We start from the raw sequence: 21,204 nt of genomic DNA on the forward strand, positions 1-21,204 counted from the left end.
TACTTTGTAGATCTTTCAGATCTACTCGTCACTGCTGCAGTCGCTTATCACAGTCTTCTTTTCAGGTTGGGGTCACACGGTTTGTTTCAGAGGTGAAAGATGAGATCATTCTTTACACACGTCTGTTCTACAGATGGACCAAAACTGAGAGTTTATCCCTTCTTCAGAGTTACCAAATGTTCAAAATAAATTGCATAAGCTGTGAGGCAGGAACGTGAACATCAGCCAAATTCTTGCTAGATTTCAAATTCCAAAAAAAGAGAACCATAAATTTGACCAGGTAAAGGATCCATGCAGCTTTTAAAAAATGACAGAACAGAACGTTTAGTCCAGAGAGACTCTTTTTTTATACTACTGCTGCCTCACATGACACTTTGCTAGTTTATCATCTTCATTTTTCTCTAAGTATTGGCGAGGAACGGCCTGGCTCCCTGACCGTTCCCATGGTGACATGCCTATCAACGCCAGGCATGTGCAAACAGAGCAGCCTGAGCTAACAGTTTAGACTCTGCCTCCCTGTCTGTCTGTGCGCTTCCAGGAGCCCGTATGCTGGCGGCTGGTGAAAAATGCCACTCCAGCCGGTGTCAGAACAGACAAAGGGCACACTGGCAGGTCTCTATTTGAGTTGGCATCGCTCCATGCAACAGTCCTAAAAAATATCTCTGAAGCAAAGGAGGGGGCCGGCAGAGCTGAGGGTCGGGTAACACGCCCCAGACAAAAAGCATGGGATCAGCCCTGCTTGTCCCCAGGAGACACTGCAAAACATCAAGACAAGCCATGAAATCTTCCGAACAACACCCGCGGCAAAGGCCCTGGCTTCCCACGGTGATTTACTGTAAAACACCGGGCAAACACACTGGCTAACAATGAGCGACAAAGAAGAGACACTGGCACAGGTAAATCAGCCAATCAGCACTAAAGAAAAAGTGCTTGGAATGACTTGTGAAAAGCTAACAGGAGCTCCTCATCTGCTAAAACAGCTCTGTGAAACATTCCCCAGAAGCGGCACCAAAAACCTCTCTAAGCAGTCTTATTGATCAGCGTAGTTCCACGAATTAGGGCGAGAACGCAGTCAGAGCTGGACTGAAAACAGAACGGGGCGGATTACCCCACATCAATATACTTTAGGAGTGGATTGCTCCATTGTGCTGCGCGCTGAAGGGCAAACTGAAAATTTCTAAGATTAAGAGGTTAAGCCCAGATCTTGACCTTAGAGTGACAAGAGCTAAAAAGAAATGTGCTGAGCTGACTGAAATCCAATACGAGATAAAACCTTTTCCCCAAAAGACAACAAACAACAGTTTATCAGTTACAGTGGACTTTGTTCAGGTCAGCCAAAGAATCCTGCAAACTAAAAGTTTGTTGCACTATGAAGTGGAAATGTACTTCATGTTCTGCATCTTACCAGACGTTACTCTGTTTTTTTTCATTTCCTTGTGCTGTTATCAACATTAAAACCAAACAAATCCAACTGCAGCACTTCAGCTTCTTTCAGTGTGAGGTGCATTCTTGACCTACAGTTTGGATGGACGAGGCCAGACAGGAATTTCTGTACATTGGCCTACATCCAGCCTCAGCCTCCGTTTAGACAAAGATTCCCTCTCTGCTTCCCAGAATCTGTTTGCCGCAAGAGCATGGCAGTCGATTTGGGAAGAGGCCACTACACTGAGAGAGTAACCCGGGGCATGGGAGAGCCTGTGCTGGGGAAAAACAAAAAAGTATATATATACAGCTGACGGAGAGGGGCAAGAAAGAACAGCCAACAGCTGGTTCTTATATCAGACTGAGGTAGTAATGATCACAGCCGTTCTGCTTTTGACTTTCATGTGGCCAGAAAACACATTACACCCACTCTGGCTTACTGAGGGCTGTCAAAACTATTCCTGCTATAGGTAGAACACTGCATAATTGGAGTGACTGTTCCTGCATCTGGCCAAAAAAAACCCATTTTGTTTCTCTGTGCAATAGAGGCAAACGTACAAAACTTAGGTCATATTCTGCACACGTCACCAAAATGTAAAGTTTGGTTGTCACAGCTTACAAAATAATTGTCCACAACCAGGTTAGTCAAGAAGCCACTTTGCAGCAAGTGTAGTGATGCTGTTGTAATCCTAATAATGAATCACATGTTGAATCAGAGGCAGCTCTATTCTGAGGCCACATGGCTGGGAAATAACTCCTGCAATTAACCACAGCCTATGATGACTAAAGTAAGAGCCCAGACTGACCAAGTGTTCCTCATGCGGCTTTTTCTAGTCGAACACCACAACACTCCTGTGCAGTGCTGAACGACAGCACAACATCTGGCAGGGCTTCCTGTAGCAGACGACAGGGAGTCGAGAATGAGGTCAGCTCGTGACGAATTCGAGCATCATTTTCAGAACGCCACGAACAGTTCTGCTTTTACAAACAGAACTTCTCAGTGACATGTTTTTCAGTATCCAGGAAATTTAGTACAAGCTTAGGCACAGCAAGTCCTCCGCAGTTTGGCAATTTCTGCTAATTTATCAGTTATTTACCCACAGTTCAAAGTCTGAGTTTCAAATCAAGGGACTATTTACAGAGTCTGGAGAGCATTAGAAATTTGGCAGGGCTTTTCCTACGTAGGTGTAGGAAACATTAGTAAGACAATAAAATTTTGACTACTTTATTCCATCCCAGATGTAGGTCATTATTAGGGGTTAACAAATTGAGTTTGGTGTGCAGAAGACGTTTAGTAGCGAGGCAACACCTGAGTGCTGTGATGGTGCTAAACCGCTTTGCAGCCTCAGAAATGCGAGTCCCTGCAGTAGCCTCAGGTGACATCATGCTACTCATCATAAACGCCTCTTCAAAGAACTTTTAGGACCGTAATGAGGTGGTTTATGGTATGAAAGCACAACTTTTACAAGAGGTTTCATATAACCTTGAAAGTGGCGTGCAGAAATTTGGTTGTGATGAAGCGGGGCTACTGTTGCTGGGGTAGCTCAGCTGTCAGGAGCGACACTTCTTTACTGGGGCTAAAGCAGCAGGAACCGAGGACAGGAGCCTTAACTTGCTGTGGGAAGGAGCCGCTACAAACACTTTAACTGTGGCTACGCAGGCCTGACTTTCACTTAGAAGAAGAAAAATATACAATATTAATCATTTTATGTTCCTCAGAGAGGTCAGATTTTGATCATTTTCAAACACTATGTGTCTATTGTCTAACTACTAATCCTGTATAAGCCGCATTGACATTTAAAAATATAAGGGATACTGTTGTTAGCGCCACAGGTAAACTTTATGAACCAATGCCATAGACCAGTTTAATCCACTCAGGGTCTGAAGAGGAAAAAGCTAAATGGAACCAGGCGCATTCAATTTCTTGTTACAGCTTACTTCATGCAGCAAGTATATTATTTTTTTGACCCGCTGTAATCCCCATACAGCAATAGGCAACTTAACCTTGTCCAAATATTACATAAATCACATTAGTGCTCCCCCAGTTGCCCTAAAGCCCAATACAATGTGAGCATAGAAATAAAGGAGGCCCAGCTGTACAGAAAACCAGAAAAGAGGAGCAGGATCGTGACTTCTAAACAGACGTTTTTGCGGTAATTTCTTTAGAAAGCCAACCCTTTCCCTAGAAACCCTTTTCTGTCTATTTGCACCTCAGCGCAAATACTGAGCAAACAATTCAGATCCAAGACAGACATTCAAGTAACAGCAGGCTTTTTCAAAGTTTCACGGCCTGAGGCAACATGTTAGTTTTCTAGTGATTTATTAGTAGGGAAGAAGTGAGCGTTGCATTCCTTCTTCATCCCAAGAGCTGGGATCCAGCCACATTACTCAGCAGTAGCCCACAGACACAGACCTGATGCATTACGGATCTATTCAGACATTAAACCTTATGCAAAGAAATGGAAAACGACAATGGGTTAAAAAGTTTCAGAGTGGGATACAGTTCCAGTCTGACTCAATATGAGCCTAGTTTTCATGTCTGGGATGTATGAAGTGGAACTTGGCTTGGCTCCTACCTGGAGAATGTATTCCTGGCATAGTGCATGATACTGTCAAAGTCATAGACCTCTCCCAAAGAGTCCACCTCCCCCGGCTCCATCTTCAAGAAGTTATACTCCTGTCCTGTGAAAGGAAAAAGAGAAAAGCACATTTGAAATATGAGGCAGAGTCCTACAGTGAACTCCAATGTATGTATATATGTCAAAGGTGAATACAGACTGTCATCAGTAGTTTTAGACCTGCTTCAACAGATCTAAAAACTGCTTTTGACAGAAACCTGCAGGCTGAAGATGTGTGTAACCCACAGGTGTTTGTTTTCTGTTTTTACAATCTCAGCCCAGGTTCTCTTATTATTTTGGCTCCAACGATGCGTCTCACTCATTATTGCTGAGGGATTGCTGTGAGGCCTGTGCTCCTACCTGGTTGAATGTTGTCTCTAATAATGCTGACGTGTTCATCTCGATCAGGCCGCGTGTGTTCGTGCCAGAAGCCGATCACATGACCCAACTCGTGCACCACGATGCCAAACTTGTCACAGTTTTTACCGATGGATATGGCCTGGGGGCCTCCTCCTCGGCGACCCACATACGAACAGCACCTATGAACCAGCAGCCGGACACACACATGCAAACACAGAGAGGCAGTGTTAGCAAAGTCTGAATACAAAGACCAGACTCTATACTTCACTACATGAAAAACTGACTAACAAGTATGTGGAAACAAGGACGACTGCAGGGGGGAAGAAATGTGTCTCTGGCTGTATAATCCTTAATAGCTCTGCATTTCAGCATGTAGTTAATGTATATAATGAGGCTCGTAAAGAAAACATCATTATCTGAACAACCTCAGGCCTGTTATAGGAGAGCAGTACGAGACGAGCCATCATCCACACACACAGGAGTGACATTCATTCATCGATCTCCTGATGCAAATGCCAAAAGTGACGGTAGAAGACTCCTGGCTGCAGCGCTACAGCTCGGTGTACATGAAAGCTTCAGTGTGGGAGTCGGCAGGACGGGCACACACACACATAATGGCCCAGTGGGCCAGACAGCCGCTCTCTAATTACAGCTAGCCAAGTCAGGCTCTCCTGAGACACGCCTTGAACTTTGCACAGGACAGATGGGGGCCTGCTGAATATGCAGCAGAGTCAAACGTTCCCACTGCTAACCGCTGCTGCCTGTGTGGATAATGTCATCGTTGTTGCTCCAGAGGCCAGTAACCAGGCTAAAATTGGCTATTAACAGTTTGCTGGAAAAAGTTCCATTTTATGAGTTGCATCCGCTTTCTGTTTCACTGTTTGTGTTAAATGAAACAAATAAGTGGGAGAGGTAGGTTCTGTGTAATGACATAATGGTATCCAGCTTGTGGAGTAAAACTGCGTGAGGTTGGTGTGTCCCCTGGAAACCTCCCTAATAACTCTAACAGCACTGACCTCCTTTCCCTCAAAATGACAAATTACTAGGCTGCACTGGTTTCGTATCCAAATACACCAAATGTTTTAATTAAAAAAATATTTTATCATGAGATTAAAGAGGCCTGCGCGTCCAAACAGGTTGTCTAGAGTTGCTTAGCAACAAAAAGAGCCACAACCAGCACTTTCTCTGGATCTGTTTAAAGAGAAATGCTGAGTGGACACTGAGCTGAACTTCAGAGGAGTAAACAGGGTTACGGAGGCTGAGGAAGCCTCTTTCTTGTGTGCTGCTTCTATACTTCACACATGACATAAGTGCTCAGTGACTGATGGGGAGCGAAGATGAGGCTCAGGAAATTCCTGCCCACTGAATGGCTGCCTCTTTCAGGACTAGTAGGGGGCTGCAATAACAACTCACACTGGCTGCAGGGAGACTGCAAGCGGAGAGGATGAACAATGGTGAAAAAGCTGCTGAGCAGGAGGCAAGGAAAAGTACTTAGGCGCTATATAATTAGCTGTAGATAATGAGCATCTGACAGAAGCTGACCATTGTTCACTTCCTACATGTGGGAGCTGAAAACCCCACTGACTCACCCACATGGTCGGTAGGTGAAGACAATATAGCTCTCCTCCTGCGTCCTCTCAATAAAGGTCACACAGGTGTGCTTCTCCCAGTGCCGCATGGCTTGGCGGAATATCGCCCGCTGGCTGCCTGAAAGGGATGTCAGAGAGGGTGAGAAAACACACTAACACACAGCATTTAATGGAAAGAAAGCAGATGAATAGAAGTGTGCACTGCTGATACCGGCTTAAGGCTTTGCCATTTGAGAAAGAGTAGATGAAAACTGATGTTTTTACCTTGTTAACCACCACTAAGAGCATATTTTGAATAAAGATACAGAAAAGGTTTTGTATTCATTATGTCAAAATACCACCTTTTTTTTCCATTTCAATAAGTTAGGTGTTAATCTTAGTTAAAAATAACACTTCAACACTTTATTTCACAGTAGAAGTCACGATTAAGACACCCAGCTGCCTATTCTTGCCATTTAATTACATGTAAAAAAATAATGTTTTGCTCTCTAAAAAGTAAATCAAGTGACCTGTTCCCATCACTTAATTAAATAAATGGTTGCAAGATAACAAATGCAGTTTACTGATTTAGCTGAACTATTCATGTTTCAACATTATTTTTGATGTTTTTGGTTGACATAATATTGTTAGCAATTTCATCAACTTAACACTGTGTGTAATTTGAATGCAAATTTCTGTGTTTGTTTATTTGAAGCTAAAGTCAAGTTGAGGTAACTTAACAAAATTGACTTATTTTTTCTTCAGCTTGAGTTCAGGACTTCAGCTCCCCCTTTATCATAACAATCCAGGTATTTTTAAAGCTGCTATTTAAAAATAACTCTGATTATAGATTTGGGGGGAAAGAAGCCAACTCTCGTAACTTTATGTAATGTGTTTTTTCAATATAATTTCAACAGAATTTCATATAATTCATAAAAATTGACGCAAACTGTTATTTTTTTTTGGTTTGGAGTCCAAACATTTTTCAGAGTGCAAGTCATCTGTGTTTGAATCTGGTGGCTGAGATGTGTCTAATCTGTGTCATATGTTCTGTTTGACGGGTTGACTTGTCTTTATTTGTTCCATTTATTAAGTCCAAGAGGAGTATTTACTTCAACAACACTTGACTGTGCAGCATCACAGGTTTAGACCACAACCCACTTCATAGGTGCTAAGAGTTAATAAAAGGTGCTAAATTTAAATGTTTGATGAACAAACAACTGTGACTTACCACTGAAGTTACCACTGATGACATAGGGAATAACTCCCTCAGGCCAAACACGCTCAGGTCTGGAGGTGGCAGCTCTTTTCCTGCGGTGGGAGCCCTGCCCATTTTGATGACTCCGATTGGTTGATGCTGAAGATTTCAACAAAACAAGAGAACAACAAAACTGATTCAGTGCATTCCTTGGTCTGACAGAGCAAATGTTTCTCCAACAGAGACAATACATTTTCCTTCTGCATAACCTTTTGACGCTAATCAGACATTATAATTATTCTTCATTTATGAAATTACATTCCCTCCCTCAGCGTGACATTTGTTCAAATAACGCCGTTCTTCCCATTTGCAGTGAGTGGAATTGATTGAAGCCTAATTCTTTTCTTCCTTCAAATTAATTTCACCATTTTAATGTCACTCAACCACGCATTGATGTTACCATGGAGACTAAGCTCCCACCTAAACCTGCTGATTAAAACAAGAAGCATCCATATGTGAGCTGCATATAGCACCATCATCCTGTTGTAGTTTGTTTGTGTGGCAACAGGGAAAACTAATAAAGCAGCAAATAAAAAGACAGCTTTAAATCTGCATCCTAACTATTAAAAACGACGGCATATACAGGCAGGTTTACTGCAGCTGATTTAGAAAAACAAATGAATGGAAAAGGTTTATCTGTGTAAGAATTACTATGCTGGTTTTAATTGGCATCTTATGTTCTGTATTAGGAAATTAATTTAAGTAATTAAAAAACAAACAGAGGTGTAAAAGATATGTTCTTATTATTTAATCAAAACAAAAATTACCTTATGTCAATATTCAAACATCAACCACATCCACAGCACATATCATATTTTTATATTTCTGAGAATTTGTGACCTTAAATGATATAAATATTCACTGTGGATGTTACGTTGCAACATCAGAGAACAATATATCATTTACGGTACTAAAAAAGCAGAAGTTACTCTTTTCAGTAAATCTGTGTGGGAGAGAATTCCTCAGCAGTCTTATGATGAAGTCTGAAGACTGCTGAGAAAGATCCGTGTATGTATGCAGCGTGTGAATTTAAGAGGTGTGTGGGGGGGAAAAGCCACGTTTGTTAAACTTTGTATTTTTCCCTTTGATTTTTTTTTAAATCATTCAACCAAATCATTTAGGAGGGTTGAACTTTCAGGTTCTATAGAGGGTTAAAATATCACTACATACTTTCCAGACAAAAGATTCCGATCGCTGATTTCACTCCGTTTTTTTTTTTTTCTCATTTCTGGGTGAAGGTGCGTAAGTAAATCTGTCAGCACTGCATTTCCCTCTGATGAAAACCTCCCTGTGATATCATGATGAGTGTCCCTGTTCAGGAATTTATTAAAAGATTTATTACAACAGTCAATTAATGTGTTGACCTCAATGCATGTTGGTTGCTGTAGGAACAGCAGAGCGGGGATTTCTGGCGCCACTTTACCCACTTCCAACGAAATGGGAACTAGTCCAGAGATATCAAACCCCAGCAATTCTTGCAGCATAAAGAACAGCTTTAATGTGAGACGTCACCTGGATGACCACGATGAAGCCCTGAAGCTGTTGTTCCATAACAATACTTACAGCGGAGCGACTATGAGCCCTCATCTCTCCTTTACAAATGTGATTATCATGAAAGCCTCAGTTCGCAGCGAGCTTTTTAATTTGCTGGAACAATGTGTTTCTGTTGAATTTCAGTCTGCAGGAGTAAATCTTAGCAGCCTTGCGAGATCAATTAGCACATACACTTGTGCATGTGTTGTGGAAAAAGACTGATAACAGCCAAATCTGCTCAGTTAGCTGATAAGAAGTGCTGGGGAGACAAAACTAGTGGAAGATGTGTTAATTACGAGAATATGATTAAGTCTACCATCTTCATTCATAGCGAGGAAGGGAAGGTTTTGTTTTTTAGGTCAAAGCTTTCATGAGTTGTTACCCCGATTGTGTTTTTTATTCAGCCAAATGCTCTTGTTCTTTTGTGGAGTGACTGAAATGTATCATTACACCAGCAGCAAACATGAAAAACTGTGTTCAGGTTCACGATGACTGAGCAGGATCATAGTCCAGAAAGAGAGGACAGGTAAACAGATCGAATTCGTGTAAATGTTTGATGCTGTACGGAAAGAAAGAAAATTATGAAATGAGTTATTTCCTGCACTTTTCAGGACAAAAATGGCACTTGAGCTTAATTTAAATAGTAAAGATGTTTCAGAAATCAAGATTATTGTGTGGCATGACTGAATTCTACCCGTTCAATTATTTTTTAATGTACTTTCGACATGAGAATTTTCTAGACTACTACTAACTGGTGTCTGTACCTGTGTAAGATGAGCTGGTGTAAATACTGAAATGACTGAATTTCTGTGCAGCCTAGTGCACAAATCATTACAGGGAATAAAAAATGTTGCACCAACGCTTCAAAGCGTTTTATGCAATACCGCTATACTGATTGTGTTTCTCATTTTGAACACCAGCGTAACCTTTCCACTTCATACAATTCAATGTGCTGTGACTCACCTGCTCAAGTGGATGGATTTTCAAGGGTGACTTTACTCATCGTCTGTCCCTGAATCTTGTCTCGACTCCCTGATTCAGAGGTGACTATTTACACTGAAAAGCTATCTTACCAAATGGATATTTTAAGCAGCTAAAATGTATTTTTAATCCTCAAAAATGTTTCTTTTCCCACAATGTGCTTAAACTGGAGCAAAAAAAAACAAACAAACAGCAAACCGACAACATGCACTTGCTTGTTGCTTCATGCTCGTCTTTAGTTTATGGGATTGCGAAGGCCATTGGTCTCTGCTGACTCACAGCTGTTGCTTAAATAGCGCTGTTGATTTTAAGAACAGCATTCAGCCTGACAAAGCCAGCAATTACTCCAATACACGGTGTTACAGGTGGAGCTCTGTGTTAGTGATAACATGATAGTTGTAGGCATGAAGATTTAAAGAGAGCTCGTGAAAAACGCAAAGCTGCTCTCTGACAGGTGTTGCTGCCGGCGCTCAGGATAGGAGTGGTTTCACAGTTGTAGTTTTGGAGAACAAAACATCCTCGTATGTAATTATTCCCCAATTAGAAGCCAACCACGCGTGGACCTGTCCATCTCAGGTCTTTTGAATCAATCCAAAACCCATTGCCTGAGCACTCCAATGAAGATTTTTGACTTTACGTTGGAACCTTTGGTGCAGTCGTTACCTGTATCTGTATGATTCACAGTCTGGACGGTTCTCTGAGCCAAATCTATGATTCGGTCCACTTTAAACGATCGCAGGTCCTCCTCATCCAGAGCGATGTCTCCCAAAAAGGCAGCTGAAAAAGACAAACAGAGACGGCACATGTCAGACGACGTGTAAAGGCAGTTCCACAGTATGAAGCATCGGTTTGTGCTGCCTCGTAGCCTCGAGCTTTTCCTGCTGCTCAGACTGAGTAGGCTGCGTGGAGGCCCAGGAAAAGCACTTGAGGAAGGCCTAGAGCGCGCAGCACACACATATGAAAATATATATTTCATTCCTTTCTTGACTCTGTTCTTCCTACCCTTTCCTTGTGGTGAAATAGAAATAGAGTTGTGAACCAGCAGTGTGTCTGTTTTGGATGACAGGGAGGCTCAGCTCAGCTATATGATAGAAATAAAAGCAGCACATTGCTTGTGAAGGCCCGTGCAGTGAAGGAGGAGTATGAACTCAGTAACCCAACTGTTGACAGGATTAATTGAAACAGGATTTGTCCAGATGTTAACGACAAAACTCACGCCATGTGCGCTGGCGTCCTTGGATAGTTAATGAGAACTATCAGATATGAAACAATGAGACACTGACACTGCCTCGGTGGAGTAATATGGGGCACCTTGAACAAGTAATAGCTCTTTAATGAGGCCAAGGAGAGGAGAAAATAACCAAACAGTCCCACTTTATGAGGAATGTGCTTTATTAGATTTCTTACTAAATGCCCCATTGCTAGAAGTCCTCTCCGCAGAGACAGGGTGCTCGGTTTTACAGGCTTTTAACACCAGCACGTTTCCAGAATTTATGGCCCAGCTTGTATGCAGGAGTTGGGGGGTGGTGGTGGTGGTGGTGGTGGGGGGGGGTAGATGGTGTGGGTGGGGGTGTTTCTTGTGGGAGGAAGAAGGGGAAGAGAGGGGGGGGGGTGTCACTGCGATACATCTCTGAAAACAGGAGAAAAAAGACAAGAAAACAGAGGAGAGGAAGGAGACGGATCCCCTCTGTCCACATCGCAGCTCTGAAGGCAGATGTGCAGCCGAAAAGAAAATGACTGCCTTCTGGACGTGAGTTTGTTAGGTCAGTGTGGTGGAGGGGAGACCAACACTCGCAGGCAAGAAACCAGAGAGTCATTAAAATGTACAGTTAATGGGAGTGATTTACAGTGGTTTTGTTTGTTAGGAGGTTTTATCTGTAAAAATCTCCAGTGTGTCACCCCCCCATGCAAGCTGCCAAATACGCAAGAAATCCATTTTGTGGCATCAGTCCTGAGGCAGCTCATAGCTTTTGCTTGCTTTTAGCACGCAACAGAAACACTGACGGGATCGGTGTTTTATCTCTTGCACTTGTATAAAACTTTAACAGAGGTCTCAGACTGGAGAGACAGGGATGAAAGGCACAATAGAGACTAAGACAAAGAGGAAAAAAAACTTGGCTCGAGTCCTTCTTGAGCAGAGGAATATTATTGAAACAATCTGGAGCTGGCTTTAGTAGATGCAGGCTGTTTTTCCACCCAGCACATCGTGGAGGATGCACAGCAGAGTGCCTGGATCAGAGGCTAATGGCAGCAATAAGCGGAAGGTGTAGATCTCTGCCGGCGAGACGGGGCATGCACAGAGGACAGGTTCAAATTCCAGAGGTCAAAGGGATCCTCTAATTTGTGCTTGCAAAAAAAAAACAAAAAAAAAACACTGACTTCACCAAATCCGAGACACAAAACAGACTCCTTTCCGTCAGCACTCGTCCTGACAGCCACTGCCAGAAACACCACTGATAAGGGGAAGCTACCAGATGTTGTGCAGTATAGGATGGATAGGCTGACTACAGAAGGGGATTTTTGCTTTTATGTGCACATTTTTATTTGCTTCCCAGAACTAGCAGAGCGTTGACAGGAACAGACAGCACTTGAACAATTAATTCTAAGTTGCTGTCATATAGGACCATATGCGCTGAAAGAAAAAGCACAGAACGATTGTAGGAGACTCTTTTCCCTTTATTTTCACTGACACACAATGGAGACAACTGGAGAGTGTGTCTCTTTGCATGCTGGGTTTCTGCATGTTAGTGTTGTGTTGTGTGCAAGCCGTGACCAAATAACGAGGTGCAGGCTTTCTCCCACCCCCAGGAGGTTCACAGAGGGCTGCACTCTTAGTCCCAATCATGCATCACAGTTCTGGGGACAGGCTGGTTAATCCGCAGTGTCATTGTTCTCAGACAACAGTGGAGACTGAAGTGAGCAAATGCACAGCCCGGTGGCATTAGGACTCACTTCCCCCGGGCGCAGCAGTCGTCCTGGAGACGCTGTTGCAGGTTTATGGAAAGGCTCGCAGGGATTGTGCATTAATCCCCTTGTCTCCTGGCTTTAATTATCCACAGACACACGGGTTTAGGAATCTTTTGTACACAACTCTGGGCTGGGATTGAGGGCAGGCTATGGAGAAAAGTGATAAACTTGTCTCAAAACAGAGCGCTGTAACTGATTTGAAGTGCAAACACAGTGAGACTGGTGTGTTGTACAGTAGATTACAGCCGAGTGAATGTGGCAGATGGCAAGTGATCATCACAGAGCACAGTGCTGCATCTCCTTCCAAACATTATTCATTACCTAAATGACAACAGCTGCAGCTACAATAATAATATCCATGCAGGAGAGTTAGGTAATAGTAAGAGGGCTTCAGCTCAAGAGAAAAAAATAGGGACTGAAGTTTGAGTACAAATTTGTGTGTGTGTGTGTTTTTCACACACTAATGCGACCTAACTGAATATATAACAGAGGCCATCGATGAAAACTGGATTGCAAAAACTTGACAAGTGATAAAACCCAACCTCCCCCGCCACTGAATTTTTTAAACCATCATAATCCTTCTCATCTCAGACGGCCCCCCTCTCCAACAATCAGCATATCCAGTCAGATTACACATGAGACCTCAATCAAATTAATCCCATTGATTGGTGTAATGCCATAGCCTCGACCTCTGCGGTGTCAAATACTCCAGGACTATTCCCATAAATCTCCTTCCGTGAAAACCAGACCGTGACATCTGCCACTGAAACCTGCACAAACATCAATACTAAGCCTATACAGACACTAACATCAGCCTATATTTAGACGGCCTGCACCGCTGCGAGGCCACGGCTTACTCCTCTTATAAAGACATTTAGACAGTCTTTTCCCCATACATGACCTAATGATGAGGGATGGGAAAGCCTGGCCAATATGTAAGCCTGGAATGCATCACAATACCCTGGCACTGCCTTTCAGAGACTGTGTTTGCTGACAAACGCTGCAATTTGAATTCCAATAGAGGCCAATAGTGTATTCTGTTTAAGGTGATTACCATTTGATAACAGTAGAAGGATCACTTTTCAGGTTTTCATTTGGCACCAGCTATTTCTGCCAAAGCCTGATGAGTGCAGCCATCGTTGCTCCAGACGCTGTGGATTTAAAATCGCACAAAAAAAACGTAAAACAGCAAAAGCTGTGCAGCACGAATATCAAGACAAACTTCCTATGAATAAAAAAAGCAGAATCCTAACAAAGGGATGATGAATTGTATTATGCAAGCCTGTTGTCGTGTAAATACGCTACCTCTCTCCTTTGTAAAAACAACACCAGCTGTTATTTCTTCAGCAAACGCTTACCTTAACATTTCCTAACACCGCAATTTGAGCCCAAGGCAGGAGAGGGAAAAGAGTCTCCCTGTTTGCACTCTGCTCATTTCAAAAAGGTAACTATGGCACAATTAGAAGAGAGGTTCTGGCGAAGTCACAAACTACAGCTAGAGATTCAAGTAATAATTTTCCAATAAATCCTGACAGCTCATCACCCAGAGCTGAGATCAAGACCGAGTTACTGTCACCACTCTGCAGCTTCCATCTTATTGACAAAATGAGAGCGGCTTCAGCTGCAAAGGGCACACAGCAAGAGACTGCCTCCCCTTTAACGTTTCACACTCCATCAAACCCATTAGCAGATTGGATTTCCCAGCTCATCCCTGCCACTGATTACTGATATACCACACTGCCAGTCGAACTCTCTCTAATGACTCATCAACTCGCCAAGCATTTGTCTTTTTTAACGTCTACGATACAAAGCATTTGAGTTCTGTACACAGATGAATAATTCATCGCCACACTGCAGGGATTTTCACCTGTGACAAAACTTATTTTGACCATCCAGACTTCCAGCTGCTGGCTTAGAGAGCAGATTCGCACACGGTCTGCTCTGAGCAAAAGAGCAGATTTTCTCAGAACAGATGTCCAAGGTAAAGTTTAAATGGGTTTGTGGAGCTTAATCTGGAAGCAAGCCTCAACTCACAAAATTTTCCACAAATAACGGCTATCTGCAGCTGAAGAAAAAGTATTCGCTACAGTTGGATGGAAGAGAAAAACAATTCTTCCACATGAACAGCAGCATAGCAGATATGAACTGCTTAAAAGCAAACTGTGAAAAATTCAAAATTACTGTTAAGCTGCTCATTACTAGAGGCCAGTGGGGCATCTTTAGAGCTATTTGAACGAACCCTCCCAGGCATTTGGTGCTACTCGGGCTCCGCACCGAGACTTAGAATTAATGCAACGCAAGATTAGTTATTACTGAGCTCTGACAACAAACATATTGTTCCAACTAACGCACTGAGATCATGCCAATAGATCGGCTCCCTAATCACCTGAACCCTGCCGAGAGAGAAGTGGCAGGGGTCCTGTTATGTAAAAAAAACACCCAGTGTGGGCTCAGCTATACAGCCGGCATTCCATGATAAAAGAAAAGCATCTGCTTAAGTGTTGCTTGAAGGCCCAATCACGAAGTTCAACAGGCAGCCCCATCAGCCAGAGCAGTACTGAGGGATGCAGCTGGATAACGAGTGGCGTCTGTTTAGAGCTGCCATTTTCAGAGGGCCACGTTCACAAAACAAAAAGAACAAAAAACAAGAAAAACAAAACAGAAGCCTTTGGAAAAAAGGACGTCAATGCATAAATATATCGATTTTTTAAAAATCCGAGCAGATTTTTTCTGACATCAGGCTGCAATACATCTTTACATCAGATACAGTCTCACATTGCCAAACATTCTGCAGCACTGTCGAATGGTCTGACTCCACCTCATTGTTATTCTGCTATTAGGGGGGAAGAAACACTCTGGTTTCACAGTCGTGAAGGATGCAGCTTTGGTGTTCACTCTAACGACAGAATTTTTTGTGGAACGGTTTGACTGACTGTGAACAAAATGGATAAGTTACTGTAAAAACTAGCAGGGCTGCTTCACTGCACTAGCCAAATCCTCTATAAAATTTGAAATTTCCAGCGTGGTAGGTTGCGGCCTGGAAGTTGTTGTTCTTTCCAGCTGCAAAGAAAACTGTAACACACAGACAGCGGACAGGGGAGAAAGCTGGCTTAAATAAACGGTGGCTTATACCCACATTCTACATCCGCTGAGTCAGACTATATCAGATGTAGCACTGTTGTAGAATAGTCTGACTCAACCCCACTGCCATTCTTCTATAAGAGGAAAAACATTCTGGCATGATGTATTTCTTCAAGGAAGGGACACAGCAACAGCGTGACCTGAAAATAGTGACCAGAGAATTGTTTTGGTGGAAAATTTGCACACAAGAGAGGCAAGTGCTGTCATTAAAAGGGACACTTCACTGAAAAAAAAAACCCAGCATGACCCAAATCCTTGGAAATACTTGAAGCTGTCGGGTGTGCTAGGCGTTTGTTTCCAATGAGGGATTTTGAGAAAGTATACATACAATGACAGCCTTACAGTCCACATCCAGTCAGTCAAACATTGCACTGAACCATCATCTTTACTATTTACTATCTGATGAGTACCTGTAAAGTAGCAGGTGACCCTTATGGAAAAAAAGGCTCTCAAACACTTTCATCAAAAATATCCAGTTGCTCCGTTTTAAATGATCAAATCACAGCCAGTCGCTGACAGCAAGTGGTGACAGCAATGACATAAGTCTCTGTTGACAGCAACAGCAGGCAGACTGTGGCTAACCTGCCTGGCCTCCTCATGAATGGCCTGCACTCACCTCACCTGGGCTGGTGTGGCAAAGTGCGACCGGCCTGCCCTCGATCCTCTGGCCGTGCCGTGCTTTCCCTTGGCACGGGGTGAATGACCTACTCTGTGTGAAGTGCTTCACCCAGTCAGAGGAAAGAGTCAGAGAAAGCCACTTGCATAAGAGAGCACAACAGAAGAGAAGAGGTGTAGAGGTCGACCTGTCTGCGGCAACACAGAGGCTCAGGTATATATCCACAGCTTTGATACGCACAATGGACGGTACAGTCAGACGGCGCTGTCACAAGAGTCTTTAGTAGATTAAGATGTCTGCTTCATGAATGCATGCATACACACAAGTCAAACCAATGACTACTTTCCTGATTATCTCCTGAGCAGAGAAGACAATGAGCACGACTGGTTCTCATCCATTTTTCATTTTGAAAATGAGTGGATCAAATCTCTGTGGGTTGTTAGAGTCTTAAATGACTTCCTGGGATGCAGCCAAGTCTGGAGTTCTGCAAACCAAGGAATTTTCCACTGCTTGACTTCTAAATAGATGGCATTATTCAATCAATGCACATTTCTGCCATGCCGGGCACAGTGATGAGTTATTTAATCTTTTGCATATGTGAACACAGTTGATGGATTTATTTATTTTTTGGCATAAGTGGGGAGGACTGACCTACATGAAGAACTTGCCAAGTGCAATTTAGGTAATCTGAGGAAATTAAATGAAATCGCCTCTTATCTCAGCTAACTAGCCTCTGCAGAGCAGCCGAGCATCAAAGCAACACTCACAGGAGCCGGTATATTTACTCTCAGGAGGACAACAGGAAAACAATTTCACGTGTGTCAGCCAAGGAATTAGTAAAAATCCTGGTGTAAACCAAGGACAGTCCTTCAGAGGACGAGCATGAAACACTCTCCTCAAAGGGCGCCACTGCATTAGAGTTTGCACGGCTGTAAGCATTTTCCTGGGCGGAAGCTGCATGACATAAAAACGCTGACCTCCAGCCGCAGAAAGCGATCAAATAGACTCAGTGTAGTGATGTGCTTGAAAAAAAAATGAGGGGGGAAAAAAAAGAGAGAAAAATCGATAATCCAAGAATCATCAACTCCACACTGGTGTCTGTAGGCACCAGTGTTGAGTTGACAGTGAAAAATGTTCTCCCTGGTGGATGAAGTGAGTGAGGAGGAGTAAAAAAGGGAAGAAGAGCCGAGAGATCTTGGACATTTCGCTGCTTAGTAAGAAGAAGAAGGAGAAAAGCAGGTGGGTGTTGGAAGAGATGGAGACTGGGAGGGTTAACAGAGTGGGAGTTTGTGTCTCTTAACCACCTGTCTGTAGACGTGCCCGGAGGACACCATAAACAAAACTGCACTCTATGGAAATGACACATTGTACAAACTGGACTACTAATAACGATAACATCCACGCCGAGATAAACACCAGTCATGAGCAGGGATTATCAAGTGTCCCTGCTGAGACATTTCCGTTAAATATCAATGATTTCTTGAAAGCCACGCAAGAAATATCACTTGAATTATAAACACAGCGTCACACACCCTTTTGTTAGTTTACCTCTGACCGTAAAGAGGAGGCTGATGTCTAATACTAGTGATCTGCTCCAGTGACTCAACGTAAACAGCAACGCAAAAACAGGATGCAGCATCTTAATGACTGGGACATTGTTCATCTGCAGCCTGACCTCTTGTCATGTTTATGTACGGTCACAATCGAAACATCTTCCTCGACTCTCACAGACAAGAGTGGCGGTGAGAACCAGCGAGGCAAGTGAAGAGTTTTGCAGCTCTGAATTGTGTTTTATAATCAGCTGACACATCAGAAAAATCGGCAAATGCCAAAATCAGTAAGCACTTCCAGACTTTAGAGGTCATTTCGACTGAAGCCAACTCTCTGTATCTGTAACCTGAATACTTTTACCAGATGGAAAATGCAATCTGTTCAAACTCCCCCAAAGGGATTTGGCAAGACAGTGAGTTCACAGTACGAAAAGAAGAAGAAAAAAAAAGGAAAAAAAAGAGAGAGAAGATTACAATGACAACTCAAATATTCTTTGGCCAAATAACGGGAAAAAACACAGGTCTCAGCACAGCAGTGGAGAGGCAGACATATTTATACTTTGACCCACAAGACAACAGCCAGCAGAATTATGTGTGCATAATTTCTGAGCTCCACTGTACTCTCTCCCCTCCTCCACTTTGTTTTAGTGGCCGTGTGAACAGCCGGTGGAGAGAGAGAGAGAAAGAGAGAGGAAAAAAAGACTATTTCTGCAGTGACAAAAAGCAACCAGAAAGGGAGCAGAAGTCTTAAAATCAAACTGCAGAAATCCTTTGCTTTCCTCCACGGCTCTGACTTTCCTCTCTTGCCTGAAGGAACTCACATTTTGAGGAATACGTGCAATCAGCAGGCTGCAAACTTTCCAACGAGCACTTAAGCCAAAACTTTTTTAATGTGTCGAGAGAAAGAAGAAAAAAAAACAACCTTTTCATCCTTTTTTTCCTCCTCGCAGCCGCTCTCAGAGCTGGGTTATCCCAGGCGACTGTGTTGCGCTTGAAATGTTTGAAACTGCACAAACTCCGTCACTTAGTGCAAAAACAATTGCACACAATGTTCCCCGAAGCCTTTTAAAACTACCTCCACTGCTGTCATCTCTCTGAAAGAAAGCGTTTCTCCGGCAGATCTGTGCGAATCCGCGATCAGATTCGTGGCATGTTTCTACCTCCACAGAAATAAAGGTAAATCACACGGCGTACTACAGTGTGGAAAAAAAGAAAACGAGGGGGAAAAAAATCTCACCAGCTTTACAGGGATCCTTGTAGTCGATCGCCTCTGATGTGGCAGTGAGCTCCACATAGTAGCCCGGATCAATCGCCTCCAAATCGATCGCCAATATCACGCAAAGACATGATAGAAGAAACAAACACCTCGCCGAGAGCTCCATGTTTGTGGTGGGGGAGACGGCGAAAGGCGAGGGATAAAGGTAAAGGAAGAGAGAGGAAAAGAGAGAGAGAGAGTGAGAGAGAGAGGGAGAGAGAGAAGAGTGAGTGAGAGACAGAGAGAGAAAATGGGAGGTTTTTTTTGGGGGGGGGGGAAACGAGATCCCTCCGGAGGGCGGGTTTTAAATCCAGCCTCTCTCCGGTGTCTTCTTGGCTCTGGGGGCAGTGATTTCTCTCCTCCGGGCGAAGGGCTGACTGTCTGAGAAACTTTGATGATATGGCAGCTCCACAGGGGCGGTGAAAATGCCCTTTCAGTCGCTGATGCCCGTTTTTTTTATAGCTCCCTTGTCGCTCCATCAGGGGTCCTTGAAGAGCGGATTGAGGGTCCATTATTTGGCTGACTGGATATTATGTCTTTGAAGGATTAATATTGTCATGATAGTTTCCTCTTCCTTTATTTATAGTCGTGGGTAAAATTTAGTAGAAATGAAGTGAAGCTCCCTGGAGCCAAAGGTTGTTAAAAAAAAAAAAAGAAATAGGCCTCAGTTTTGGATTTAATATTGTTTAGAAATGTGAGAAAAAACGGGGAAAAAAAAGTTCATGCGCTCTTACATAACAAATCTGTGTTATCTTTAAGCGTCTTTTTACACTTTAATTAAAGTTGAAACTATCCCTTTTCCCTTTCTTTCTTTCATTTTTCTTTCTTTTTTTTACTTTGGCACACAAGGGCGCACGGCTTTACGCACAGTTTTACGCACGCACAATTATTCACACGTGCGCACTGGACTCCAGCCGCCCACACACGCTATCACACGCACACGCCGCACCGCAAACAAACAAACAGCTTGACCTTTCTGGAACAGGCTCGAATACTCACATACAAAAGAGCCACCAGCTGAGAGGAGTGTTCAGAGCGCCACCTGTCGGTGATCTACGGGACACCACGCAAACAGGAATGAAAATCTAAATACAAAGAGGAGTGTCATGATGCTGTTAGTTTCACAAAAAGTTCATGTGTTGATCTCCTATCAGGAGGTAGTGAATCCCGAGCCTCCTTAAATAACTCCAAACTCACATCTGGCTTTTACTTGTTTTGTCGTAAGGAGGTAAAAGATTCAAAGCAGCAAAACTTCCTTCAGCCAAATAAAGACAAGACTGAAAGAAACCTATCTAGTGGTAAAGAAAGGAACACCCAAGTCAAGAATCTTAGTCCAATCGGATCTAAATTTCAGCAGCGAAATCCCCATTATGGCACCTTTAAAGCAGCCAAACTGAGAACCTTTGTGTCCAAGTGGTCCATTTTCTTTTACTACAACTATTCTTACTATCATTGTTGTTGATATTATTGCCTTGTCTTTATGGTTTTACCTCTATTTTTTCATTCCATTTGTTCTTTTTCCTTACTTGAAGACAACAGTTATAAATTATTTTTAATTCTGATTATTTTTTTTATCTGGTGTGGTTGTATTGATTGATGTTGTAAATCTTTTGCCCTGTTTTCCTGTTTCTCCACCTTTGCCTCTCTCAGTTTGGATTCACCAGCAATCTGTTGTTCAGTGGTCTTCCTGAGTAACCTGCTTTTCTTTTTTGTCCCATTTGTAACACACTCCGTAAACTCTATTTTTTTAAAGTTGCTATTTGCACGTAGTCTGATGCACTCCTCACTGGTGACCGTAACAAGACCAGTGGATATTGCAGCTCTATTAACTACTGATTTTAATTACGCAGTGGTATTTTGTAAAGTACTTCTTACCTTTCGTATTTTTACAGTTTAAGGCAATCAGTTTTAACTATTCTATACAAATTGTGTGCA

At 42.9% G+C, this 21,204-nt stretch overlaps 1 protein-coding gene across 1 annotated transcript in view; it reads right to left on the reverse strand.

Moving 5' to 3' along the window:
• Window positions 1-19,510, reverse strand: part of bmp1a (bone morphogenetic protein 1a) — a 30,202-nt gene extending 10,692 nt beyond the window's left edge. The window contains exons 1-6 of the mRNA XM_022199894.2: window positions 19,252-19,510; window positions 10,404-10,517; window positions 7,200-7,325; window positions 5,990-6,107; window positions 4,401-4,579; window positions 3,999-4,104 (exon numbers count right to left, since the gene is read on the reverse strand). Coding sequence (XP_022055586.1) covers window positions 3,999-4,104; window positions 4,401-4,579; window positions 5,990-6,107; window positions 7,200-7,325; window positions 10,404-10,517; window positions 19,252-19,396 — 788 coding nt within the window. The 5' untranslated portion in view covers window positions 19,397-19,510. The remainder of the gene's footprint in view (window positions 1-3,998; window positions 4,105-4,400; window positions 4,580-5,989; window positions 6,108-7,199; window positions 7,326-10,403; window positions 10,518-19,251) is intronic.
• Window positions 19,511-21,204: the final 1,694 nt, after the last annotated feature.

Source organism: Acanthochromis polyacanthus, chromosome 7, assembly GCF_021347895.1.
Source record: "Acanthochromis polyacanthus isolate Apoly-LR-REF ecotype Palm Island chromosome 7, KAUST_Apoly_ChrSc, whole genome shotgun sequence".
NCBI lineage: Eukaryota > Metazoa > Chordata > Actinopteri > Pomacentridae > Acanthochromis > Acanthochromis polyacanthus.